The sequence below is a fragment of the Amphiura filiformis genome, chromosome 18 (genome assembly GCF_039555335.1).
Source record: "Amphiura filiformis chromosome 18, Afil_fr2py, whole genome shotgun sequence".
Lineage (NCBI taxonomy): Eukaryota > Metazoa > Echinodermata > Ophiuroidea > Amphilepidida > Amphiuridae > Amphiura > Amphiura filiformis.
Genome location: NC_092645.1, coordinates 21,533,030 through 21,560,024, shown reverse-complemented (window position 1 = coordinate 21,560,024; position 26,995 = coordinate 21,533,030). Strand labels below are relative to the sequence as shown.

Sequence of the window (26,995 nt, the reverse complement as noted above, 5' to 3'; positions counted from 1 at the left end):
GAGTCATTTGGTTAGTCAACTGAAGTATGGTTATGGTTGGGGATGTACCGGCAAAAGGGTTGATATGAATTCCTATCCTTAGGGATACGAATCCCATCCTTAGGGATGTGAATCCATATCCTTAACCCTAAACCAACTCTAATCCAAACCCTAACCCTAACCCCTGACCTTGATTTGTAATGACTGTAACAATATGTAACCTTTATGTAATATCATTTTACTGCATTCAATAGAGGGCACTATATGAAATTGTGATATTCAAAATGGTACGCTTGTGGTATATTTACAAAGCAAGAAGGAATTCTGGGTTGCCGTGTCGTAACCTCAAGCTCAATGGACCTGCTATTTGTAAACAAAGTATTGCTTACTAAGCTTATACTCATGCATATTCATATTCTCCTTATTATTTTAAAATTAAATTGAATGATAAAAACCCTTTGATACCTCAAATTATGCACATATAAGTGTTTTACTAAATGTATACTATTAATGCAGGATATGTGCTTGCACCACATTCTTGTCAACAATTAGCCGATTACTATCAACGCCTCAATGGACTACGTTTCGAATCCATTCAATATATGACGATACACGAGTATAGTAGCCATAGTTTCCAGGAGTAGCACATCCGTATCCATAGCTGACCACGCCTACCAGATGCAGTGCATTGTCATAAACGCTTTCACAGATCAAAGGACCGCCGCTATCTCCCTGCAAATATATACACATACGGTATGAGTGTTGTAAATAAAACATTCAGTCAGTAATCAGGAGTAAAAAATGATCTGGCATAAAATGGTTCCAGTTTTCAAATACTCCAGTCCCTTAAAATACATTAAGAAATTAAGTAGAAAACTGGACGTGTAACAATTTTCAAACGAAATGAATCAAGTTTACAATATAAAGTTTAACCTGACATTTTCAGAACTAAATAGCAAGAGCGTGAGGCTCTTGCTACGACCCTGTACTCATAAGTTTAATATTCTCGGAATAGAAGGAGATACATATTAAAATAGCAAAATGTACAGAATTGGTAGAATTATGTAACTCATACAAAGTTTCTTGTTATTTGATTGACCAACTACTATTGATTATTTCTGCTATGTTTAGCGGCAAGCTGCAAAAAGACTATTGCACTCCGCGTCCGTGCAATAGTTATTTTTCCATTGCACGTACGCGGAGCTACCATAGCAGCGCTGACCGACGCGCGAGATTTCCATCTTGACTCGTCAATTATAGGTGCGAGTGTTGCTTCTGAAAAAAATATGGGTTTATAGATATCTTTTAATATATTTAGTTTTCCTGGTGATTTATAAAATCAAGCCTTGTTGAATGAAAGATTCCATATTATGAAAATATTCTTACCATTGAAATCATAAACATTCAATATTTGTATATCAGTACTTGCAAATAGAAATACTTGAAATCTGATAACATATGTATACGATACTATATACAATATTATAATTATACAATATATACTATATACAATACGGTTTACGTCCACTACTCCGCTAGTCTAAACGTGTGCTAGCACATTCAAAGCCTAATCATGATAACCTAGCCAAACTTTCGTATAATTGAATATAAGACTAGTGTAAAAGGGAGAAGTATCCGTATACAGACATAGCAACGCTGACAGACGCGCGAAGTTTCCATCTTGACTCGCCAATTATAGGTTGGTGAGTATATAGACATACGTGATGTGTCTTGCTCGTTTTCATTTGAGCATTATACCTGTTGTAGATATGTTTGCTTCGCCAGTTTGGTATTGTTTGTTAATATTTTGAATATGTTTAAAAAAGTGTGCAATACGTTTCGCATAATATTGTGTCTACACCTCGTATAACTCAAGTTATTTTCTTGGTTTCTCTAGTGCTGTGTCCTTCATTTGACTATTATACCTGGTGTAAATATGTTTGATTCGCCGCTTTGGTATTGTTTGTATTGAGTATCCATTTGTTTGATAATGTGTTTTGCCATATTTGATATTGCATTGAATTGATCATGTGTTTAATTGCTTCGCTGTATATTCATTTTCCTTTGTTGTTTTCTACTCACGTATTATCTGTATAGTGTACAGTTTGGCTTTAAAAAAATTGTGTTTTATGATTCTAATTTCATCTTCTGTTTGATATTTGTTTGCATTATATTGCCGTTGTTTATACAAAATATTCATCGTGTGCCTATTTCATTTTTTCTTATTTCTTAATGATGTATATACATTTTTTATATATATAATTCAATGGGCATTTTGTTTTTACGTACTCATGTTTTTAATTGTAAAGCGCCTTGTGGTCTTTGATGTAATGAGCTATATAAGAATAACTTTTTATTATTATAATTATTATACCTTGTGCGAACGACTGGATAAAGCTCTATACTATAGTTCTTCGAATGTGGGAAGCGCACTGATTTAACAGTTTTTAAACTATATTGCCCTTAAAGGCAAAATATTTGTAACGACATGCCAATGAAAAAAAACGAGCCCAAAGTTCTTAAAAAGCAAATGAAGACCTGAGCGCAAGAAGACCGTAAGTCCACTTGGCCCCTCAACATTGTATACACTTAAGTTGCGTACAGTTTCGTATATTTTGTTATTAATGTTCAGGGGCCAAAACAAATCTTTCACAACCTTTCATGATGTTTTCACCCTGGAACATGTATCAAACATTATAAAATCCTAAGTAACTTTACGTAACTTTAGTGTATACATGTTGAGGGGCCAAGTGGAATACGGTCTTCTTGCGCTCAGGTCTTCAAATAAAGAACACGACAAAATGACAGAATTACCTGGCACGTGTCCCCTGGATTAACCCAGTCCCCGCCAGCGCAGATGATATTGTCGGATCCACTGTTACACTGCTCCATTGCAGCCAACGGTAGAGTCACCTCCTGTAATAGATCTGGACCTAAATGGATTAAAAGTGAATAACAAAAAATACAGGAGGGGAATGTGCATTGTGAAGCCCTATATATAATATATATTGCGGCAAAAAGTATCCTTACACTTGGGGAAAAATCCTAATTGCAAAAATACTACGTTTGGGTGAATATATTTTTTAAATATATGCGCTATCTACTCCCTATTCCAGAAAAACACAGCACTAATTTTTGGGGATTAAAAAAATATTATCCGGTTTTGCCAAATGAAACAGGATAATATTTTTTTTGTTAAAAAAAATATAGTTCTGTATTTTTCTCGAATGGGAAGTAATCCTGCATATTACATGTACTATGTAGTATGACTGGGTTGTCCCTTTGTTGCGCTTGTTGGGATTTGTCGCCTTGTATAGGCCAGTTTGTCACTTTTAAAACTTCGCCTTATCAAATGCTTGTGACTTTACTTCTGGATGCCACATTGGATTCATTGGGTGTCATAATGTGCAGAATTTGATAGTGCAAGAATAAATTTACCCAAATAGGGTTTAGTTTTAAAATTAAGACTTTTTTTCGAGTGTGAGGATACTTTTTGGCGCAATATAGTGGCCTCATCGACAAATAATGGGAGTTTCACGTCCGTTTCAGTTTCAATTTTCCTGATTACTTACCATTTCCGTCTTCTTGGAGAGCGCCCCAACCAGCAGATTGGCAATTCATGTACGTGTTTCCTTCATCCACAATTGTAGCCAAACATATGGGTTGTACGAAATCTGTATACTCTATCCAGGACTCCAGGTATAACAGACTGATATCGTTATCAAGCGTAACGGAGTTGTAGAGTGGGTGGTTATACACTTTTGTAAAGAAAGATATCTGTCGATTTGGACTTGGGTCCAACCAAAGTGAATTATCGCCAAAGACAATACTTGTTGGAAATTCCGTTTCAGGCGGTTTAGGGATCCTGATACAGTTAGGAAAAATATAAGGTTTGTTAGTCAATAATTAATGGGATTAATGTGAAAAGACATGTTAAGCTGTATTGCACAATCTATGTATGTATCTATGTCCAATAGGCCGTTGGGGCGACATGGTAAGTGCTCTTGAAACACGTGATTTTCAAAGGTTTCCACCTTCGGCTGTTCTCTGCGTTGATTTCCATTCCAAGCTGTTTGGCCCTATCCTCCAATCTCCTTATGAGGATAGAATTATTCGGGTCGTCCTGCTAGTATATCAGTATCATCTGCGAACCATTCGTTTGTGTGGGATCTGTGTTATTATTATTGGTGATAGTAAGCGTCCTAATAACCTGTATAATAGAGAGATTTCGATGTTCCAAACGCAGCACGTGGACCGTACGTTTTCACGTACGTTTTTACGTACGTTAATACGGTGTTACATATTACTAGTCTCGGTTCCAAACTGGATTGTGCTCATTCGTCATGAAGGAGAACAAGTCGGCTGGAATAAAGAATAAAATAAATCTGATCTAATCTAATCTAGGTCGATAGAGGGCATAGTGGTTGAAAAATTAACAGTAAGCGCAGGCTACTGAGTCTCTGCCTAATTCAAACAGCCCGCTTTTGATTTTGACTAAAATTTTGACATAACATGCTGCTTAAACTTAATTGTATTTTTGTGCTCCCCAAATATTATACTTGCCAAAAAACACATATTTTGGGAGATTAAAGATCACTGCATCCATATATCATGACTTTACTTTGAAAATGAGACTTTTTTTTTTTTTATTTCGGGCGCGTTGCATTAACTTCGACATTAGGTAAAATCAGCATATTTCAACGTAGCATCTGCGTTTTATACTACGTTGGAATCCAAAATGGGAAATCGGAATTATGTGTATTATAACTTTGGATTTGTTATGTATGAGAGAATATGAATATAACATGCTTTCTTGATCGGTGTGATAAAATAGCTTTTGATCAGTACGAACAATTCTCGCCTAGAATTCAAGATTAAATATCTGCTTTATTGTGCTACGTCCTTTTCTGAACCCTGTTTGCTCCTAAATCCGTTCTGCTTCAGTCTATTTTGAATGACTCGAAGCGTATTTTGCTCTTACCACTTATCAAGCTAATGGTCCGGTAGTTGCTGTACAACTTAAGGTTACCCTTTTAGGGGAGTGGAATAATTTGATTTTGCCCATGCATATGGCCAGCGTACATATTCCAACACTTCGTTGCTAAGTTTTCAATAGGTTTCTATTGTTGTTTTTTGACACTCTTTATGTTCTTCCACTGCACCTTTGAGACTAGGATTGGTGGGCCTTCCTCCAATTCTGCATTTCACATGAATTCCAGCTTGTCTAGCAGGTTTGTATCTAATACCAGCTAATAGTTATACAGCTCCTTTAGTTTAATTCTGACACTAGGGCAAAGGCGCGGTGTGATTGGTTGGTGACTTGTGCCGTACATCATTTTTGGCCATGTTGACAGGACGTCATAGGCCTGATGATGCGTCATGGATATGACGTGGTTGCCAGAAAAAACAGTTGCAAAGTATTTAAATTTATTCGTACTATTCCACAGATGTGATAACGGGTTTATACTGATCTTTATTTCGCTGTTTTTCGCTTCTTTGGTGGCCTGCTTTACTTCTCAGTTGACGTATGTAGTACGTTAACGTGCTCTTATTTACCCTGAACCGTTTCTCTGCGCCTTTCACGTTGTTCTAGCACACCTGTCCCCGAGACCTGTTTTTTTCTTTCGTTCTTAGCTCTTCATCTGCAGTCTCTATAAACTGTTGCTTAAGCTGGTTGAAGCTTTTAATCTTCATCTGCTTGCTACAGTGGGACCAATGTATCTCATATCTTTGCCTGGCACTCTAAAGCTATGTCGTGCCATATCAAACATGTTATGGACTTTCCTATAGCCTTTCCCATATATAGCCTTCCGTACTTGCCACTGGTGTCCTGCCATGTTGGATAAACATCTGCCATTTTGGCATTCCAATCACCTGTCACCGTCGTTGCTTACAGAAACTGTTCAATTCCTGACCAGGTGCAGCGCTTATAGAAGCGCATACTTGATCAATTAAGCTGCTGAACGACCACAGCGTGAAGATACGGCTTGTCAGGATATCATGTAGTAATAATAATAATAATAATAATAATAATAATAATAATAATAATAATAATAATAATAATAATAATAATAATAATAATAATAATAATAATAATAATAATAATAATAATAATAATAATAATAATAATAACAACAACAACAACAACAACAACAACAACAACAACAACAACAACAACAACAACAACAACAACAACAACAACAACAACAACAACAACAACAATAATAATAATCTTTCTATAAATAGGGGAATGTTGTGGGGTGCGTGCGTGCGTGCGTGCGTGCGGGTATGAAAATTAAAGGCTCCGTCAGTTTCGAACTAAATGTCCCCAAATTCATACGGGAGATCGAGGAACTTACCGAGACGGTGTTTTTTGTTATGAAAATTGGTTACCAACCTACGCGTCACTGCAGATGGCCGGCAGCGCGTCGGCGCCGCGTGCGTAATGCGCATTACGCCAATGCGCGAGTAAACGGCGCAGAGGCTGAGGCACACGACTTGCGAGCCAGATACAAGTGGACATGATAATATGGAAGGAAGGAAAAATAAAGGACAAAAAGGTACATGGACGGGTCACGGGATACCGGGTGAACACGTCCGCAGACACGCTATGAGAGGACGTAATAAATACGGGAAAAAGATGTGTGTTGTATAAACAACATGATGTGGTACTATAAAGAAAACTGAAATTAAAATGAGGAAAAAAAAGGCCAACGGGTTAAAGTAATTAAATGAAACGGGAACGAAAAAAAGAAGGAAAGACACTAATCAGGAAATGTAAGAAAAAAAAGAAGCTAAAATAATGAGAACAGAATTAAGTAAAAAACATGGAAATGGGAAATCACAAGCAACAAATAAAAAAAGATGCTAAAAGGGAAATGTAAGAAAGAACAGATTTAGAAATTAATGGGAATAGGTTGAATAAATAAATAACATGGAAACGGAAAATCACAAGCTAAGCAGAAGAAACTAAAAAGAAAATGTAAGAAGAGACAGATTTAGATAAATAAAAATGTACATTTTCAACGATTCTACCTGTTCAGTAATTCTTCCTGCTCCCATTTACTCATCTAGCGGGGACCCGCGCGAAGCGCGGGTATCTCGTAGTAGTAATAATAATAATAATAATAATAATAATAATAATAATAATAATAATAATAATTATAATGATAATAATAATTATAATAATAACAATCAACAACCAAAATAAAATAATATTGAAGTTAATGGCGATACTAAATTGACGGATATGGCGATTTGCCAAGTAACTGGAAAAGAAGACTGAAATAATCTGGTAGCATGTATTTATTAATATACCCAGCAAACAGAAAATGTTATCGACTTCATTCGCAAAAGTTTGACAAAGGTTGCCAGAATACATTTAAATGTCGGATAATATAAAGGGTATATAACGTATTCACAACACAACGTTTTTGATAACTTATTACTGCAAATATTCTAACATCATAATGTTATTTAACATGTTTAAGTGTTGACAAAATATTTGACTAAAAAAAATTTACAATAACATTTTGAAAACATTTTAAAAGTATATTTGAAGTGTTTTTTCATACAAAGCGTTTTTAACAGTTTTCATGACATTTTTATAACCCGACATTTAATGTTATTAAAACGATTTAACCAAAACCAAAATTCCAAAATAGAACCTGTTAAAACGTTTTAAAAACGTTTTGTGTTTGCTGGGTAACCATACCTGTAAATATAGTTTAAGATAAATCGCGGCAGATAGATCAATTAATAAACATACATGCAATGAGCCGCGGTGATAGCCCAGCGTTCATTTAGCAGGGTAGCACCGCACCAATTAGTACCATCAGGTAATCTAAGACTACCAATCCACGGCCAACTTCCTTCTGCTGCCTGATATCCGTTGACAATTCGAGTGTATGGCCCCACTCCAGGTAGTATGCCACATGCGACATTTGTAAGCATGCCTGTAAATGAGAAGACATGGTGTGCCTCAGGTCCGTACGCAAGGGGGGGGTGGCGGTCGCAAAAGTATACAAAAAGTCCCAACAATTACAATTTGTGAGTGTAGCGAGGCCAAAAAATGAGGTTATTTACAGCTTTTTTTGAACAGAAAAGGTCCAAATTTTGGGAAGAAAGTCCACTTTTCACAAAATCACCCCCCCCCCTTGGAAAAAAAAAGTCCACTTTTTCAAAATCAGCACCCCCCAAAGTTCTGCGTACGGGCCTGGTGTGGTTTGATTGAAACAATTAGTAGTACTTATTAATGACTTTAAGCAACAATTTGCAAATCAAAGTTTTCAACATTTGACCATTTACTGGAAATGTTTGGCCCTCATAGAGTTAGGATGCAACAATGGTTAATACGGTCATATTATTTCCTGTAGCGGTCATGTACCGAAGGCTCGCGATCCTCCCCCAACAACTACGCCACTAGATCCAGCTCTACCATCGTATTGGGATATTTTAAACTGTTGACTTGTAAGGGCTCTGGTATGAGCGTTTGGGCAGTATTTTTGTGGGACATGAGAGCACATCAAACATATCGAATTGATGTGACCTCATGTGCCACAAAAATACTGTGCAAACGTGGTTACTAGAGCCCTAACTTAATTAATCCCTTTTTTTTATAGTATTAAGTCAATTTAGTTGGGACTCATGCGTCCTGAATAAAGTAGAAGACATACCCCCTTCAACTTGTCCCCATCTTCCATCTCGTGATCCTTCAATTGGCCCCTGAGCAGGAACTATTGATCCAACTGTAAAAATGTAACAAACAAAATAATGAAGAAGGAGACCGCATTGTATGCTTCTCCATAGCAGGACGTAATCTAATACGAGACATATATAATGTATGCGAGGATATAATAATAATAATAATAATAATAATAATAATAATAATAATAATAATAATAATAATAATAATAATAATAATAATAATTTAAAAATGATAATAATAATAATAATAATAATAATCAACACAAAAAATTAAATAATATTGAAGTTAATGGCGATACTAAATTTACGGAGATGGCGATTCGCCAAGTAACTAGGAAAGAAGACTAATCTGGTGGCATGTATCTATTAATATACCAAGCAAACAAAAAACGTTATCGACTTCATTTGCAAAAGGTTAGAAAAGGTTGCCAGAAGACAAATCGGGTTATATAAAGGGTATATAAAGGGTATATAACGTTTTCACAACGTTACTGTAAATATAGGGAGAAGCATAATATAATAGGCGGTCTCCTTCTTCATTTTCGGAAATAAACGATGCAAACCCAAGAAATTGCGATTTAAATGACGTGGTTTTTATTTAGGGGGGGGGGGGGGCTCGAGCAAACTGACATATAAAAATTTTGAGAGAGGATTGAATCCTCGGTCTTAACCCCTGCAGTACCTGAGCTCACAGTTGGCAATCATACTTTTTCTCTCTCTCAAAAGTTTCGCATTTTCTCAGGCTTGCATCGTTAATTTCCGCGCCATCTTTCATTGAATAGTGCGAATGAAACACAATGTGCACATTGTTAGGGGCTGTGCGATAAATCTTGATATGCCAACATGCATCATCGCCCCTCCTCCTTTACATACTAAGATTTTGGGGAACCCGAATTTAAACCCTTAAATTGTCTCATCATTATAATGCGAGCGCAACGATCAGTAAATTTTGCATATTTAAACGTGTTTCTAATGCTTTTTTACACCTTTTATTGCGTAATATCAAAATGGTGCCCAAAATATATGTGCCAAAAATCGCTTACCCCCCCCCCTCGGCCTGTCAAACATCGTTGCCCCTATAACTCACTACCCCTGGGGTTTACATAACCATGTTTCAAGTAAATCCAGGTCGTTAAGGCGATATAATACCCCGATTTTCATCAGTACCCCTCTTCTTTTTTTTCTTGCAAATTTATTAAGTACATATATATGTTTATCACCTCATGTCCTGAACTTATAAAATATATCTACATATAAAGTGAATTTCAACAATTTTAGTAAGTCATTTTAGCCCTATATATTTTTTGTTTACTGTAACCTAGTAACTCAGATCTGTGTTTCATAACAAACCATAATTTATTCTTTTGAAAATGTTCAAGTAGGGTACATGGATAGAATACATTAAATCCTTTGTTATACTCTCTATAGAAAATCTATAGTGGTGCATGCAAAATACCTACCATGATATAACACTGAATAAATTAAATAAACACTTATACAATGGATGTATAGTCATTAGTTGTTAGGAGAAGAAAAGGCTATTAGGTCACCGTATGTCAGGTTATAGGTCAATTGGTTCAGGTCAAATTTAAGCATCAATTTTGAATACACATGTGAGAGTCTGTGATATCATATGAGGCATAATTTTGATATTCTGTCTTTAACTGGATATATATCGAGAAGTGCATGGTGGATATACTAATATACCTTGGGATGTAAATGGTGAGTACAATTTAGAATGCCTAGTTGAGACGGATTTCACAAATAAATATAAAATAGTTACCAAAATCACAAAACTTAAGCTTACGGAAAACTACCCAATATGGTTGTATAGGTGACAAGAAATACAATTTTTTTCATCATTGCTGTAGTATGGTTGTTGTAACCTGTTACCTATGGCTTAATTAAGTTTCAGTGCAATAATGTCGCAAGTTAAAAATGCAAAATATAGCTCAACATTGAAAATAGAAGCATTTTAACCAGTTCCTTTTTGATAGTTGTGGAGCACCAAGTTCATGAAGTCATAAAAGAAATCAGGAACCACTTATTCCCATTTTACATATCAACTTTATTTCCCTAATGTGTTAGCAACACATATCCAAAATTTTAACGAAATCCGTTGATAGTAAGCTTTCCAAAATGAAGTGAATTTAAATCATCAGTGATGTACCTCCTTTTGGCTTCTATCTGTAAAAGCATGTAAGCTACATTGATACCGATACCACCAATAAAACGAGAAGATTTGCCCCTTCATTTTGCATACCACTTTGTCCAATTTTTTTGTAATTTCTTCACAAAATGCAAAAAATGCAAAAAAATCAATGGGTGTAGTACCCCTTAATGAAAAGAGCAGATCAGAAATTATCAGAAGTGGTCAATATGTACAAGGTGAAATCTTGCCACTTCTAACCTAAACCATCTTGTCGAAAATTATAGATAGTTGTGATATTAATAAACCATTGAATGCTTTAGCTCCATGGAAGTCTTGGTTATTCCTTCATGTAATTTTACACGAAATTAGGGTTAGGATTGGGGTTAAGGTTAGGGTTAGTTTAGGGTTAGGATTAGCGTTAGGATTAGGGTTAGGGTTAGGATTAGGGTTAGGATTAGGATTAGGCTTAGGGTTAAGGTTAGGGTTAGGATTAGGGTTAGAGTTAGGATTAGCTTACACGAAATAATTACATGAAGGATCGACCGAAGTCTTGCATCTGTAATAGCATTGTATTGTACCAGTACCTTGGTTTAACCCTTACTGATATTGCAATACCTGAATCTATAGTATGCCAAAGAATTTAGGTACCAGTTATGTTCACTTCTGTGTATATACTAAGTAAAGATAAATATGTCAAAATTCAAACAAGCAGCCAATACCTGTACTCTTTAGTTCTGATTTAAGACCTTATTTGTTGAACTTGGTTGAGAATTAAATAAACGGTTCTCTAAAACCTAATAAAGAGACGAAATCAAAAATCGCACTTTTATGTTCTAATCAATGAAATCACAACGTGCTTTTTTTGTTATGCATAGTTTTTGTTTAATGTTAAATTTTTAAGATTATTTCATAATTTGTATATTGATAAGTACATTTGTGTACAAATTAATAGGATATGCAATGGAGGAAACTGCAACTTTTAAATTGGCATCTTCCTTGGGTTTTGTTATCGCCGTGTCATTATTTCTTGAACTATTTCAACGAATGAGGTCTTAAATTCGAGCTAAAAGATGCATCTGCTGGCGACTGATTCCAATTATTACATAATCCGTCTTTGTTTAGGATATACAGAGGTTGTGCGTAACTGGTACCTTAATTCTTTGGCTTACTGTATTGTTGTATATATCAGTGGTCTCATTAACATGTCAATTTAGAATATCATGTTATACTTGAAATTAGTACACTTACGTTGAGTAACGTTAACATTAAATATGCAAGTTGCGGTGTTGCCAGATCCATCAGTGAATGTGTAAGTAACTTGACTTGTACCAACAATGAATGTGTCTCCTGGAGCATGGGTTCTTGATGTCAAAGATACTGTGCCAGAGTTGTCAGTGGCAGTTGGCTCAGTCCAGGTGACGGTGGTTCCAGTGGTTCCAGTTTTGACTGTTCGTGTGATGTCCCCGATGCAAGTAATTACTGGAGCGACCATGTCAACCCCAAAACGAGCTGAAATCAATACAATTGCATACATTTTGGCCACAAAAATCCTGAAGAATCACCAGAAGTGGATAATGTTTCAAGTAAATCCAGGTCTTTTAAGTGGAAAGGGCACATGAGAAATTTCTAAGGGGTCAAATGGTGCAAGGTAAAATTTAAAATGTGCCATTTGTAAGCTAACCCACTTTGTCTAAAAGGGATAGTTGTGCTATTAAATAAATCATTGGATGCTTTTAGCTTCATGAAAATCTTGCATCTGAAACAGAATCTTATTGTACAAGTACCATTGTACACCAGAATATATTGATGTGTGCCAGTGGTCTCATTAACATGCCAAAATAGAATTTCATGTTACTCTTGAAATTAGTACACTTACGTTCAACAACATGAACATTAAATGTGCAAGTCGCGGTGTTGCCAGATGCATCAGTGAATATGTAGGTAACTTGAGTGGTGCCAACAACGAAGAAAGATCCTGGAGTATGGGTTTGTGATGTCAAAGATACTGTGCCAGAGTTATCAGTGGCAGATGGCTCAGTCCAGGTGACGGTGGTTCCAGTGACTCCAATATTGACTGATCGTGTGACGTCGTTGATGCAAGAAATTACTGGAGGGACCATGTCCACTGAAAATGGAACGTATTGTAAAAACAAAAAAAAGGGTCAAAATGAACGTTCCAATGAAAGAACTGAAACGAGCAATACTCTACTCTTACAATATACAATAATTTAATAATGTGATGCAATCAAGTTAAAGGGGCATTTCGTGATCCACAACATCATCCCCCACTTTTCTCAAAAAAAGTTGAGATTTTTATATCACTGGAACCCTCTTGCTACATAATGTTTATGTACAAAATATTTCTTGCAGATTAATTCGTTTAGCAAAGATATCGTGAAATTTGAATTTCGTTCTGGTACACCAGAACGAAATTACAACACATTGTCTATGGAGCAGTGTAATACACATAATCATGCATAACTCGCGAACGCAAAATCGGAATCAACTGAAATTTTGGGAATAAGCTTTTTCCGTGGATATCTACTGAAAAATGTCATTAAAAGAGGATGCTAGGATCACGAAATACTCCTTTAAATGAGTCTGATGTCGGTCAAGAGAAAAAAAGGAAGGTGAATTAATTTTTTTGCTATATCTTAAAATCAGTATTCCATACATCCCAACGATTAAAGCATTTTAATGGATCAAACATTATTATTCCAATTCGTAGATTAATTTGCTCCAGCGGTGGGTATACTCCATGTATTACTATAGTAGTCTAACTGCTTCCCCATGACTTCTGTTCATACTATCTAAGCCTGATCCAAACCATAGGTTCTCAACAAGTGGTCCACGTGCCCAAGCTGACCAGACAACTATAGCCTTGGTCCAACGCTGGGGGCTTTAAGTCACATATATAGGCCTTTTCGTGCATTGTACTTTAGTATAACACTATTACACAAACCCCATCATTGCATTGACCAAATCCCCAACAAAATGTGCTATTAACTCACAGTTGTTTCTTGGATGTTTATCACTGTGTAATATGTAGTTTATAATGGAGCCCATGTTTGCACTAATTATATACTTCTAATTTTTCGACAAACCATAGTAGAACGTTAATTTTTATACACGGTTTTAAATGATGTAGGACCAAGTATTAGTAGGGATAAATAATGCCCTCACTATTTTACAGGTCAAACTCAAAAATTATAATGATTTATGCACCGGACTGAGGTTTAAGTTGTCTAAAAGATTTTGTAACTTACTAATTGTGCAAGGATTTTATATTTTTTGATGATTCTACTGTATAAAGTATGTTAACTGTATTAAGCATGTTAACCACATGATATATGCCTATAATATGTCAGACCTCTCATAACTTCGGCATAATTTAGGCATAGACCTACATGAATTTTCATTGATATTAATTAAACTATAATGTCTTAAGAATGTCAACAAGACTTTGTCAAGTATGGTTATGTGGTTATGTATAAGTATAGGTGGCCACGCATAACAATATGAACGACTCGACTTCAAAAAATCCGATTTTTTGTCAGTTTTTAATTTCAATCTCAGGCTGGAATGAGCAGACTGACGATTACCATATTCTTTCAACAAAACTATTCAAGTGCAAGACTTACAATAGGTTAGTATTGAAACCAATAATAACTGAATATGTTCATCATTTTGTACCCAGGTATTCAAACATCTATCATGTTAATTATCAATTGCGGATACAAATGCATATACAAAAATCATTATTTACCTAGTGTTGACGCTGTGCACTGCTATTTGGAAAACATATAACAACAAACAATATGAACATAATTATAAAAAAAATGTCTCTACCCATTTGATTGGTCATGTGAGTTAAATCAATGCGCTACGTGCTAGCCATATGCTTTACCATAAAAAGTCCAAGATACAAGACATATCTCAAAAGAAATTTTGTCAGTAAACGAAATCAAAATGGTCGAAATAAATATGGCGCGGTTCGAAAAGTTGTATTACGTTATGTGTAATGGGGTATTCCAGTTGGAATCCATACAGCCCCCGTTGAATACATTACATTCCCACATAAGGAGTGTGAATTTCAAATAGAGTCACCCACTCATGTAATCCCATTTGAAATTTACACCTCTGTGTGGAAGGTTAAGGCCATATCTTCCATAGGGGTAGATGAGTTAGCCAATGCTCTCCAAAGTGAAAAGACTTCAGACAACGTTGTTTCTTGCTGATCCATAACACACGCTGACCGCTATTTATTACTGGTGAGTGGAACATACCAGGATTTGCAATTTCATGCAGCGTTCATTTCAAATCAGTTCGAATTTTACAACTTTTTAAATCACCTTAATTTTAACTCAATCATGAGGCCAATAAAAATATTGTTGTGTTGCCCTCAAGTGGAAAAATGGAAAATTTGGGATTATTTTTATTTTTTTATTTTTTTTTTTAAACCTTCAGTTTTTAAAAATCCCCTCAAATATTAAATAATGCTTGTTCAATTAGGGGACATTTGTCAATTTTGACTTCTGGATACCTGTTAGACAACAATTAAAGACTAGTCTTACAATAAAATATTAATTTTAAGTGAAAAACATTGAGTTTTTGAACAAATCTGTAAAAATCATCATCATTCAAAAAAAAAAAAAAAAAATTGCGACCCTGATTTTTCAGGATTTAGGTGAGGACGGTTGAGGGCAACACAACAATATTTTTGGCCTGATTTTCTGATTTTGATGCAATAAATATAAAAAAAAATAGACCTTACCCTCTGTTGTCTTTCCTAAAGACCCAACGTACTCGATAAGTTCATCTTCTGTAGGAGGTAACTGAAGGCAATAGAATCATAATTATAATAGATTAGGAATACAGATAAATGTATAATGCATTATGTTACAATGCTATTAACCAGGGGCGTGGCGAGAGCTTCAGGGGCCCATATACAAGGATCAGTGCGAGGCCCTTTTTATCATCTTTTTCTTTTTCCCCTTATTTCATTTTCGCTTTTTCCCAGGGCCCGTGAACCGTTGGGGCCCATGTACAATGTCCACTCTGTACGTCCACCCGCTTGCTGCACCCCTGTAGTTATCATTCTGTTAATATGTAGAGATTGATCCATTCTTGTATTCCATTCTAGAAAAAAAAAACGGCTTACCAGGAGAGAAAAACATGTTTATCTTCCAGCACCTTTAATATTAGATACCAGGGTGTTGTAAAAACACTTTTTTTCTCGGATCGACTTGGAACTCTTGGAGAATTTTACTAGGGCCCATGTTGTTGCTGTGCTGAAAAATGAGTAAGGTCGAAGTATGGATTTTGTTTGGACCCTTTAGAATATCACCAGATAGATACTGTGGAACTCAATGGAGGATTTAATCTAGTAATTACGACATTATTTCAGAACTACTCTGTAGTCCTATAAATACAACGATTTCGGCTGTAAGGATTTAGTGCAAAAGCTCGCCGACAAACTCATCGGTGTGTCCGGAACCCAAGACGCTGACCCCAGACGATGCAAATACAGGGTGAGTCAAAAAGAAGTAAACTCATGTTTGAGGGGATGTAACTCGAGATATGCAAGGACTCTGCTAAAAATAAAAATACCACCGAAAAGAGCAAATACTACGCGTCTAAATAAAAAAAAAAAGAATTGTTGCAATTGCTCACAGCAAAATAAAGCCATACTCATTGGAATACAACCACCCATTTTTGTAGCTGCACACGGTTTCACTTCTTAAGTAAGTGCATACCTATTATATTGATTGGTAAGGCGCGATATTCAAATGCAAATAAAGTTCTGTGGCAGGTGTGGTTTCGATCAATAATTCCTACATGTTAAAGGGCTCTTTTCAATATGAATATACCTCATTGCACTACATCATAATAAAACGGGCCAAATGACAACATGGCACCACAATTTACTATACGGGAGCGCACGTTTCTGTCGACGAAGTCGGGGACGAGGTCCCACTGAAGTTCATCGTCTTTTTCGTCTCCAATTTCCTACAGCTAACCGGGTTTCATGTAATGGAGCAGTATATAAGAATGTGAACAAGCTCAATGTGCACTAAGGAACAGACAGCCGGAAGCTTCAGGCAGACCACGAACTGCTAGATCACATGTGAACATTGCTAGAGTTAGACATGCGTTACAGCAAGACCAAAGATCAGCTCAATCATTTACCCAACATTCCCCAATCAAGCTTATGCCGGATCGTTCGTAAAGACTTTGTTGAATATTGATAAAAAGCAAAAGTTGTCTTTTCAACAATAAATCCTGTTAGCCCTTTGCTGATTCGTCGAAATTGAAATGGATGAAAATCAATTAGCCGTGAGCAGCTACAAAAATGGGTGGTTGTATTCAAATGAGTATAACTTTAGTTTGCAACAATTCTTTTGTTGTATTTAAACGTGTAGAATTTGCTTTTTCTAGTGGTATTTTTATTTTTAGCAGAGTCCTTGCAGATCTCGAGTTACAGCCCCTCAAACATATGAGTTTACTTCTTTATGACTCAGCCTGTATGCTGGAAAATAAATATACTATTGCGATATGCAATAACAAAAGGTGTGTCTGCCGATAAAAAGCCATGTTCAGTTACCAGTTCATCGGCTTTATCGCTGCATTCCACGCAACTGGATTATAACACTTGACAACAATACTCTAACAAATTACTGTCCAGTGCTTTGACGAATATATAATCGATATACATTCTTTGCCGGATTATATCGACTGATCCACAAATGGCTCACTGTAATTAAAGTCAAATAACTATTAAAAACCTCGGTCGAGGTTTTCCAAAGTTTAAAAAATAACGGTCAGTTAATGAAAAATAAGAAAGTGAAATTTAGCAGCGCGACGAGGTTTAATAGAGTTCTATTGAATTCGCTATTGTATCCGCTAATGTGTTCTATTCATAAAAACTACTGCAGGAATCGCGGCAATTCCTGAAATACACATTTTATTGCTGATCTCTACCGCCGGCGTTTCGCAATTATTAATTTTCAAAATGATCCCATACTCTTACAATTATATATTTATATGTGCATTTTATACAAATATTAACAAATTGCAATTATGAAAACTACTAACTTTGAAAGTGAAAATATATTTACCATCGAAAATATATTCTATAGAATCTATAATACCCAACCAAGAAGTGCCCATTTAGTTTCTACATTGTTGTAATCCCGCCCAAATATCCCCGCAAATATCTTATACACGATGTTATTGATTCATTTTGGGCTTTCCAAAAGTCAGAAGTCGTCAAAAATGGCAACATCCTCACCATTACCAAACCGTGTACGACTTGCTGCTTTATTATCCTCACTTGACCAAACACGCATAATAAGTTGATCGAAAGACCCAGCGCGTGGCTTGTCTTAACAATACAAAAGAAACCTACATCTACCTAATAACACGAGCTCATTTACAAACACCTATTGAACAGTACGTAGTCATTCAATAGTGCGGACACTCTTCACTCACAAACCACCAAAATTTGCCCTCTCAACAATATCTACTTTCTGACACACTCTAGAAACGCCAACTAAAATCATCCAACAACTTCATTTTACGAATTTTTTCAGTATCGAAATCAATAAGAACAGAAACAGTTTGGTCTACATACTCCAGGAATATGTTTCATTTGTTTCTTCCACCATTCTATATTTCCCTAAAATTGTCACATTTTTTTCTCCAAAATCCGATGCAAATGATTCTCCACGCTACGCAGAAATTATGTGCGATAAATCATACAAATTTTACACAATTTTACATAACTTTAGACAGTATTGGAACATCTTGATGATATTTAGGCATTTTGAAGGGCAACATAAATATATTAAGAAATCAAATATCGGTAAAGGTGGGCGTACACGAGGCAATTTCCATTGCAAGGCCCATTACTTAGTGGGTGAGATTATGTGCTCACTGACCATGAAGCTGTACAATTGATCAAAATAGACGAAGCAATGTTCGGCCTTGCAATTCCTTGAGCGTGGCCATAGGTTTGGGATATACTCAAAACATAAGTAGTGGTTAATGATTTTCGTAATCATATCCAAATGGCTCATGTGTTGTCCTGAAAGCAAAAAATTGCCATCCTCTCCTGTATATCTATACAATTTTCCATAAAGAAAAGGCTAAGGACAAACTAAGATCAACAGGGCTAAACACCACGACCGCCAACAACATAGCCCTTCAAGTGTATAATGTAGCATGTGCACACATTTATCATGTTGTGGATGGTGAATCAAGTTGGTCCCTACTAGCAACACTGACACTAGATGGAGTAGACGTGTGATAGCGGTGCTCCCGCCTCCAATTGATTTATACACAACGTGAATGTACTAGTATACTGGATTCGTATCTTATACTTTAAAGCATACTATCCCCGGGCATACTATCGCCCTGGTACATAAGCTGACTGCCGTCGTGAGTTATACGGCTGAAAACCAAACATATAGTCATGGGTGAGGATAAGCTGGATATCATAATCAAGCAACTAAATGATCTGAAGGACATACCACAGAAACTGAACGAGGTAATAACGCGTTTTGATACCTTTAAGAAAGAAGTGAAAGAATGGAAGGACGGGATTGATGAGAGCTTACAACATGCACATGAAGAAATTAAAGAATTGAAAGCGAAATGTGAAGCTTTAAACAAGAATAAGTATGCCAGATACGATGATTTTGCCACACTGAGGGATGACATGTACAGGGAAAATCTGAAGCAAAGAATTGACAGTTATAAACACAATTTGATATTTTGTGGTATACAAGGGATGGAGAAAGAGAAATGGGAAACTGAGAATGCCCTGCGTGAGTTCTGGATTCAGTGTATGGGGGTACCCGAAAATTGGGCCCACTCTATCATATTACTGGACTGCCACCGATTACAACCGCAGAAAGGAAGACATACCAATATCATAGCTAAATTTGCCCAAATGGGGGACCGTGATTTCATACTAAGCTACGCTAAGAACTTGAAGGAGTACAAAGTAACGACAAGAACAGGAAACAGGCAAAAATTCTTTGTTCAACAGCACTACCCGATGGAATTGCAGGAACAAAAAAGAGGACTTCTGCCGCTGTTCAAGAAAGCTGGCCAAGCTAAGTTACCTAGGACCTTCCGAGTTATCGGCACAGAACTGGCATTGTTCATAAATAAACAAAGATTTCGCCCCGGAGATCAGTTCCCTGGTTCACGTCCAATTCCTACCCATTTGAAATTTGCAGATGCCGCCAATTCCATGCCTGAAATGAATCAGAGTCAACGATCCACAGCCTCAAGTGTAGCTGGGGGCTCAGATACAGAGAATGAGTCGTCAATGGCAACACCATGTTCTCCACCAGGAAAACGTTCAAGAACCAGAGAACCAGAAGAAGACTCTCCAAGTCTGTTAACCACGTCAGCAATACCACCATAGGTTCTGATTCTGCATAGGTCCATATCTCTGCACATCTAACTTTACTTGAAAACGGACACCTCTAAGAGTCTAGGACTGTGATTCGGGTTTCGCATTCATAACCATTATAAAAACCTATTGATTCAATATTGCATAATTTTCAAGATTTAAATCAGGACTCCAACACTTATGCTTTATGCTCTTGTAGATTTAGTATACGGGGAAAAGGAACAAAATATTCAGAAATTATTCGAAATTAATAAATTGATATTTTGATTCCTACCAAGTCACATTTAACATGTGTATCAGGATATTGTTATAGTTTATTATAGGAATGTCAGTTTTCCGAGTTTAATTTGCTTTTTGGCCAAGATCTGGTAAAACAATCAACTTTGACAATCAAACAAAAGCAAATAAAAAAAAATAAAGAAAAAAAAAACATAAAGAAAAACTTTGAGTACGATTTGAAAATTTTTTGATTAATAAAAATAAAAAATTTCAAAAAAATTTAGATAATTGATTTCTTCTCATTTTTGTTCCTTGAACAAAAAAAAAAGAAGAAAAAAGTGAAATTCAACAGAAAAATTATAATGTATTTAATTTCAATTCATGTATTTATCCTTCTGTCGATTTTACGGAAGTGAAAACGCTTTTGTTTATATTTATTAAACAATTATTTGTATCTAAAGAAGTATACTGCCTATATTATATAAAATATTAAATGATTGTCAATTTACTTTTGTTGGAAGCATGGAAGTATGTAGGCGCATATTGAAACGAAGCTTAACTTAGAATGATAAAAATGGTAAATTTTGGAAATTACCTTAAAATGACTGGATGGTGTATCTAATAATATGTTCTTGTACCCATGTTTATAGAAATGATGATATTGTATGTGAAAGAAGTATACTGCCTATATTATATAAAATATTAAATGATTGTCAATTTACTTTTGTTGGAAGCATGGAAGTATGTAGGCGCATATTGAGACGAAGCTTAACTTAGAATGATAAAAATTATAATGGATGAAAATCTTTCTTTTAAATATCACATTGAAGCAATATCTAACAATATCTCTAAAAATGTAGGTATCATGTATAAGTTAAAATATTTTATTCCTAAAAGTATAATGTATTGTATATATTCTTCATTGATAATGCCGTATTTGAGTTATGGTATTTTGATTTGGGGAAATACACATATGATTTATTTGGACAAATTACTCAAATTACAGAAAAGAGTCGTAAGAAACATTTGTAAGAGTGATTTTAGGGCTCATTCAGCGCCACTATTCAAGAGTCTAAAGATTCTTACTATCTCTGACATGTACAAATATTATCTTGGCATCTTTATGTATAAGCATTCTGTTAATTTATTACCAAAATTATTTGAATGTTATTTTATGAAAAGAAAAAATGTCCATACCATAAACACAAGACGAAAGAACGATTACCAGTTGGTTAGAAATAAAACGGCTTTCTCATCCAGAGGAATAAGATCATCAGGTCCCATTTTATGGAATAAAATATCTCATGAGACACAAACATATTTAAATCCAAATATAAATCAGATTTAATAAGTCTCTATGAGTAAGGTACAAATTTTCAAATCATTTAAAAATACTTCATATACTTCATATAATTATTCAAAAAAACTTAACAATACACAATTATTATGGCATGTTTTAAGTTATGTGATGGTAATTTCAATTGTTTGTCGGCATAATTTTTTGTGTTCTGTCCTTGTGTTCTCTCGTACTTTGGTTTAACATAGGTGTAATATAACGTAATGTAAGATGGAAGGTGTTGTCCACCTCTGGCCTCCATTGGCCTTTTGGACGGCTCCGCCATGCCAAATGGGCGACATATTAATTAACTTATTCACTTACTATTACTATTGTAAAAATAATCAATGAAATAATCAATGAAATGTATGTAATGTTATGTATGTATTACTTTGGCATGGAAATAAAATATCTATCTAGCATCTATCTAGCATCACATTTCCCAAATGAATGCAGCGACCAGCTCGAGTTCACTCAGCTGATTGGCTGAAGGAGGTTAGATTGCATACAACAACCTTGAAAGTAGAGCATGTCTCTACCTTTTTGTCTGTTGCTCGGGGGATTAATTTGCCTGATGCGTGGGGGATTAATTCCTTGCAAATCCAAAATACACGGAGCAATCTTTTTCCAAGGTCTGTGCAACAGGCAATTGCTTGGAGAATTGCCTCGTGTAAGTCGGCCTTAATCGAAAGTCGTAAAAGTTAATCCGATAACAATAGAGGGTATTCATTACTTTATCATTTATGTGGCTGCTCATGCATAAAATTCCTCCACATATGCTGTTTAGCTTAATCGGGAAGTGACCTCTTGAAATAATATCACACTGATCAGAGTGATCTTTATGTTATTACAGCGAGGCCCACATACAATGTTCAGCACAAAGTGAACGATGTTATAACTTGGAGGGCTAACAAACCAACACCGCCAAATTCGACTGACGTACAACGTGGGATGCTATGAGGAAATTGAACACTCGTTGTCTGATCATGCATGTGTGTTTATGGTTCGGATAGCGGTTACTTAGCAACTCTCGTTCCGCTTGGGTTTATTGAATACACTCTATATAAAGTCATCAATATGTCGTTTCCAGTCCCTGGCTGTACTATTTTGTTCAGCTATTAGTTTTTATAATAGCATTAAAAAAACTAGTATTTTGATAATTAAAATAGCTGGATGCGGTATGTAGCTGATTGGGGTTGTTACGGGTCGTTAAAACTACTAACCGCGAAATGAGGATATAGAACTAGCAGGGCTACAAAGAACCGCTAACCGCGAAATATGGATATCCAACTAGTTTGCCCCACAGGGCTACAAAGAACCGCTAACCGCGTAATATGGATATCCAACTAGTTTGCTCCGCAGGGCTACAAGGAAACGCTAACCGCGAAATACGGATATCCAACTAGTTTGCCCCTCGGAGCTTCAAAACACCACTCACCGCGAAATATGGATATCCAACTAGTTCGCCTCGCATGGCTTCAAAGAACCACTTACCGCGAAATATGGATATCCAACTATTTTGCCCCGCAGGGCTACATAGAACCATTAACCGCAAAATATGGATATCCAACAAAGAACCACTTACCGCGCAATATTTTTTTACCTCAAAAAAAGAATTAATATCTACCAAAAAACGTTTCAAAACGTAAAAAGTGGACAAAGTTTAAAAAATAGTTCCTGTGTGGCTTTTCACCCTTTTTTAAACTTGGTCCCATTTATGAAAGTTTCTAAACACCCATACGAAGTCATCTATAGGCTACTTGTTGGTTTTCTTAGTTGTCAGTGTTTAATTTGTAGAGCAAATGAATTAATGTTCGTGCGTAATTGAAGTTTTTCCGTATAGACGTTGTAATGTATTTTGATTTAAGAAAAAGTAGCATAATTATACTCACTTTGTTAAATTCTTCATCGTCATGTGCGATTCTGCGCCTTATGTACAGATGTAGGGCCTATATGTAGCAGGTAGACAATCTGTCAATTTCCTAAGTATATAATACTCTACTACTCTTTATGAACACGCAATATAATAAAACATAAACCTTGAAATGTTTTTGATAATACATAGCCTAGATATATTGCACCGCTTTCGAACAGTCTTAAACCTATAAGAGCACATTGTTGCATGTAAAAATTAGGACTCATTATTACTACGAGTACTCTACTAAATGGGACCAAGTTTAAAAAAGGGTGAAAAGCCACACAGGAAAGATTTTTTAAAACTTTTCTGGTAGATTACAATTACTACTATTATTAAAATTAAAAATTCTACTTAATAAGGACAGTGTCAATGTTTGTATTTTTTTCAGTTTTCTTGACCTTTTCTAGAAACACTTAATTACCTAAATTCTAGATTTATTTGGAGCTTCAACAAACAAGACGTCAAGAGGTAATCAAATTAAAAAAAAAGTCTCACGAGCTTTTTTAAATACGTGTTTCTATTTCAAGTTATATAGGTGTTCTAAATTTACCTAAAATAAAAAAATATTTTTTCTAAAAAAATAAACATTAAAAATTTTATCGAAAAAAGCTAGCGAGAGAATCTAGATATTAAGCTTATACACTATCCCTGAAACCATAGCACACTCAATGTAGGCTACAAAATAACGAAATACATAAGAAATGTTAGAATTGTTATGAAACTCTAAAAATATATGGACTGAGGACTTATTTTTATTTTGTCGGGCATTTTGAAGTTAAAATGTAACTACGTGAAAGAAACATACGTTGCCATTACTTTTAACACTCCAATAAAATTTACTAAAACCGCGCCCGATTAGGTATTGTTTTCTTATAACGTCACCATGCATTATAAGTACATAGGAAAGGGCATTACAGAGAATAGGCTCAATGAAAAGTATCCTAAATCTAAATCTATCTAAATTTTCAATTCTTTTTTTAACTCTTTTTTAGGCAATCAATTCCCCTTTACCAAACAATCTTTTTGAACTAAAAGCCGATATTGAATTGTTTTATGTCAAAACAGTTGTCAACAAAGGAGCTTGCAGTACTCCTTTAAATCTAATGGCAAAGAATATCATGCCTTTAGTAATGTAACTTACCCATATAAAACACATGGGCATTATTGAAATTGATGTAAAAATAAAAGATTTGATCTTCATATTTTCCAGAACGAAACTTAGAAGGACTGTCTTTTATGTATGAATAAAAAGGAGTAGTTTAGAGATACATTTTCTTTGCTGAATTTTCAATTCAAAGTACTGCCGATTTATCGGTTTTGACCCGGGGTGCAGTGGTCAACGGTTGCAATTCTCACGGTGGCCCTGCAAACAGGGCGTTTGCGCAGTAAATACACAACGGGACGGTGGGGGCATGACATACCTACAAAAGTCCCAGGATATCACCTTGTAAAGTTAACGAAATAAATCTGAAAATTACATGCACCGTTCTAAACAATAATTGGGGTTATAACATCACGTTTCTACGCCTAGTCATACAATTAAAATAATGTTGAGTTATAATAATGCTTTTATTAAGGAAATTATATAATCGTGCTACCAGTTACTGGAACACAGCATCTGTTGACCCGAATGGATTATGATAATGTCTAACATTCTATATTAGGCTGTGATTTTTTGTTCTATAGTCAGTCTTTATGTAAGTGTCATTTAGGACACCAAATATGAAATGTTTATTACCTAACCTACGAGCGAGTCATGTTTTGCCCTAACATGCTCTACAATGGCCCTTGGTTTTTTAACAGTTTAAAATCGTCACATCTCCCTCCAGCAAATATCCTACCGCTGGCAATATGCATTAGATGTTACAAGATTTGGAATATATAATAGTATAAAGGTTTCGGACAATAAATGACACACCACAGAGCAAAATGACGGCAAGATGGTGCGAAGTCGACACATATAATCATTGGCCAAGACTACATTAATAATCCGCGTAACTGCCGAGTAACCTACTAGTCTAGTAAGTTGGAGAGTATCTTGCATTGACTTCCAAATCGGCGTAAGTTAGTAGACTAGATTGAACCATTGTTATTTACTCGGTAACTTCATTGCAGGGGAGCCATCGAAATGCTTTGTGACGACGTTGTTACTCGGCGAAATGTAGGGACATGTCTAAACATTGCAAATATGCAACAACAACAAACAAAAAAAACCGAAAAATCAAAAGCAAACAAACAAAATGTTTGAAAACAACTACATCCTTAACGTTTTAACAAAATAATTACATTGAAACATTATTTATTTGGCTGCTGAAAATGAGCTCTAGTATTACAGTGCTGTTTACTCACTGCTGACCAATCTTAGTGTTTACACAATATAAGATGAAAATACAATGCATTTGCTTTCTAATGACATCTTTATTTACGTTTTCACGTAAAGAATTGCCACAAATAAAGCCAAAATTCGAAATCGTGAAGTGTATTGACTTCGTTTAGTCCTTCCATCTAATCATGCTCTTCTACCCTAGGCAAGGTATAATTGATTAAAACGAGATAATTGGTTATTCTTTCAAAATTCAGTTCTCTTCACGTGGAGCAGAAATAAAGATGCTTCAATTTAAACCAAATTCAACAAATTTGATAAAGAAATGCTGCTTGAGATGTAATCCTTTAAACTTTTCATCATGTCTAAAAATGTAACATCCCCACTTTATAGGTTCTCCAGTATGACACATGACCTATAATAATGCCAAGATGAGGAATACGAATGATTTGATCCAAAGAGTTTCAACATACCTTATTGATACTTACGGCCCATACCAAACCCAACATCGTCAAAAGCAGTAGAAGTCTCATGTTTCACCCAGTCTGTAACAGCTAACCAGTAGGCTATGATCTAGCTACATAGTAACATGAGATCCCGGGTATGAGGTATATATACGTATTAATGCTACACCATTGGTCTCTTCCATTTGAATTATACATACCCGTGTGGAAAATACTTCAAAAGTTTTCTACAGAGGGAGTAATTTTATTCAGTTTTTGTTGTTTGTTTGAAATTGGATTGGCTATGGTATTTATTTTGAAACCACACCCCTCCCCCTGTAAATGGATTTCCCCATCATCCGCCACTAGCATGAGTATTTCTAATAGAAAATACGCAATGGTATACTATTATTTGAAACACTTGGTCCCTCTGTGTGGAAAAAGTTAGCTAAATCTTCCACAGGGGGAGTATTTATTTCAAATGGAATAGGTCAT

The 26,995-nt window shown here is 35.5% G+C and overlaps 1 protein-coding gene across 2 annotated transcripts; it reads right to left on the bottom strand.

The window, feature by feature from the left end:
• Nucleotides 1-322: 322 nt before the first annotated feature.
• Nucleotides 323-26,632, bottom strand: LOC140139983 (chymotrypsin-like protease CTRL-1). 2 transcript variants are annotated; one of them, XM_072161788.1, is made up of 9 exons: nucleotides 26,531-26,632; nucleotides 15,612-15,672; nucleotides 12,714-12,962; nucleotides 12,086-12,346; nucleotides 8,655-8,726; nucleotides 7,748-7,934; nucleotides 3,552-3,844; nucleotides 2,794-2,912; nucleotides 323-711 (listed from the first exon to the last, which is right to left on the bottom strand). In XM_072161788.1, the coding sequence occupies exons 1-9, from the start codon at nucleotides 26,588-26,590 to the stop codon at nucleotides 550-552; spliced, it is 1,464 nt and encodes a 487-aa protein (XP_072017889.1). In that variant the 5' UTR covers nucleotides 26,591-26,632; the 3' UTR covers nucleotides 323-549. The 2 variants fall into 2 exon arrangements, with proteins under 2 accessions (XP_072017889.1, XP_072017890.1); XM_072161789.1 differs by lacking the exon at nucleotides 8,655-8,726.
• Nucleotides 26,633-26,995: the final 363 nt, after the last annotated feature.

What these genes read in the sequence shown, in the direction of transcription:
- LOC140139983 (XM_072161788.1), bottom strand. Translation starts at nt 26,590, where the DNA reads ATGAGACTTCTACTGCTTTTGACGATGTTGGGTTTGGTATGGGCCGTA. An exon ending in TAATGTTAACGTTACTCAAC is followed by an intron (nt 8,727 to 12,085) that starts GTAAGTGTACTA and finishes ACATTTTTACAG; the next exon opens with TTGGATCAATAGTTCCTGCT. An exon ending in TCTCCAAGAAGACGGAAATG is followed by an intron (nt 2,913 to 3,551) that starts GTAAGTAATCAG and finishes TAATCCATTTAG; the next exon opens with GTCCAGATCTATTACAGGAG.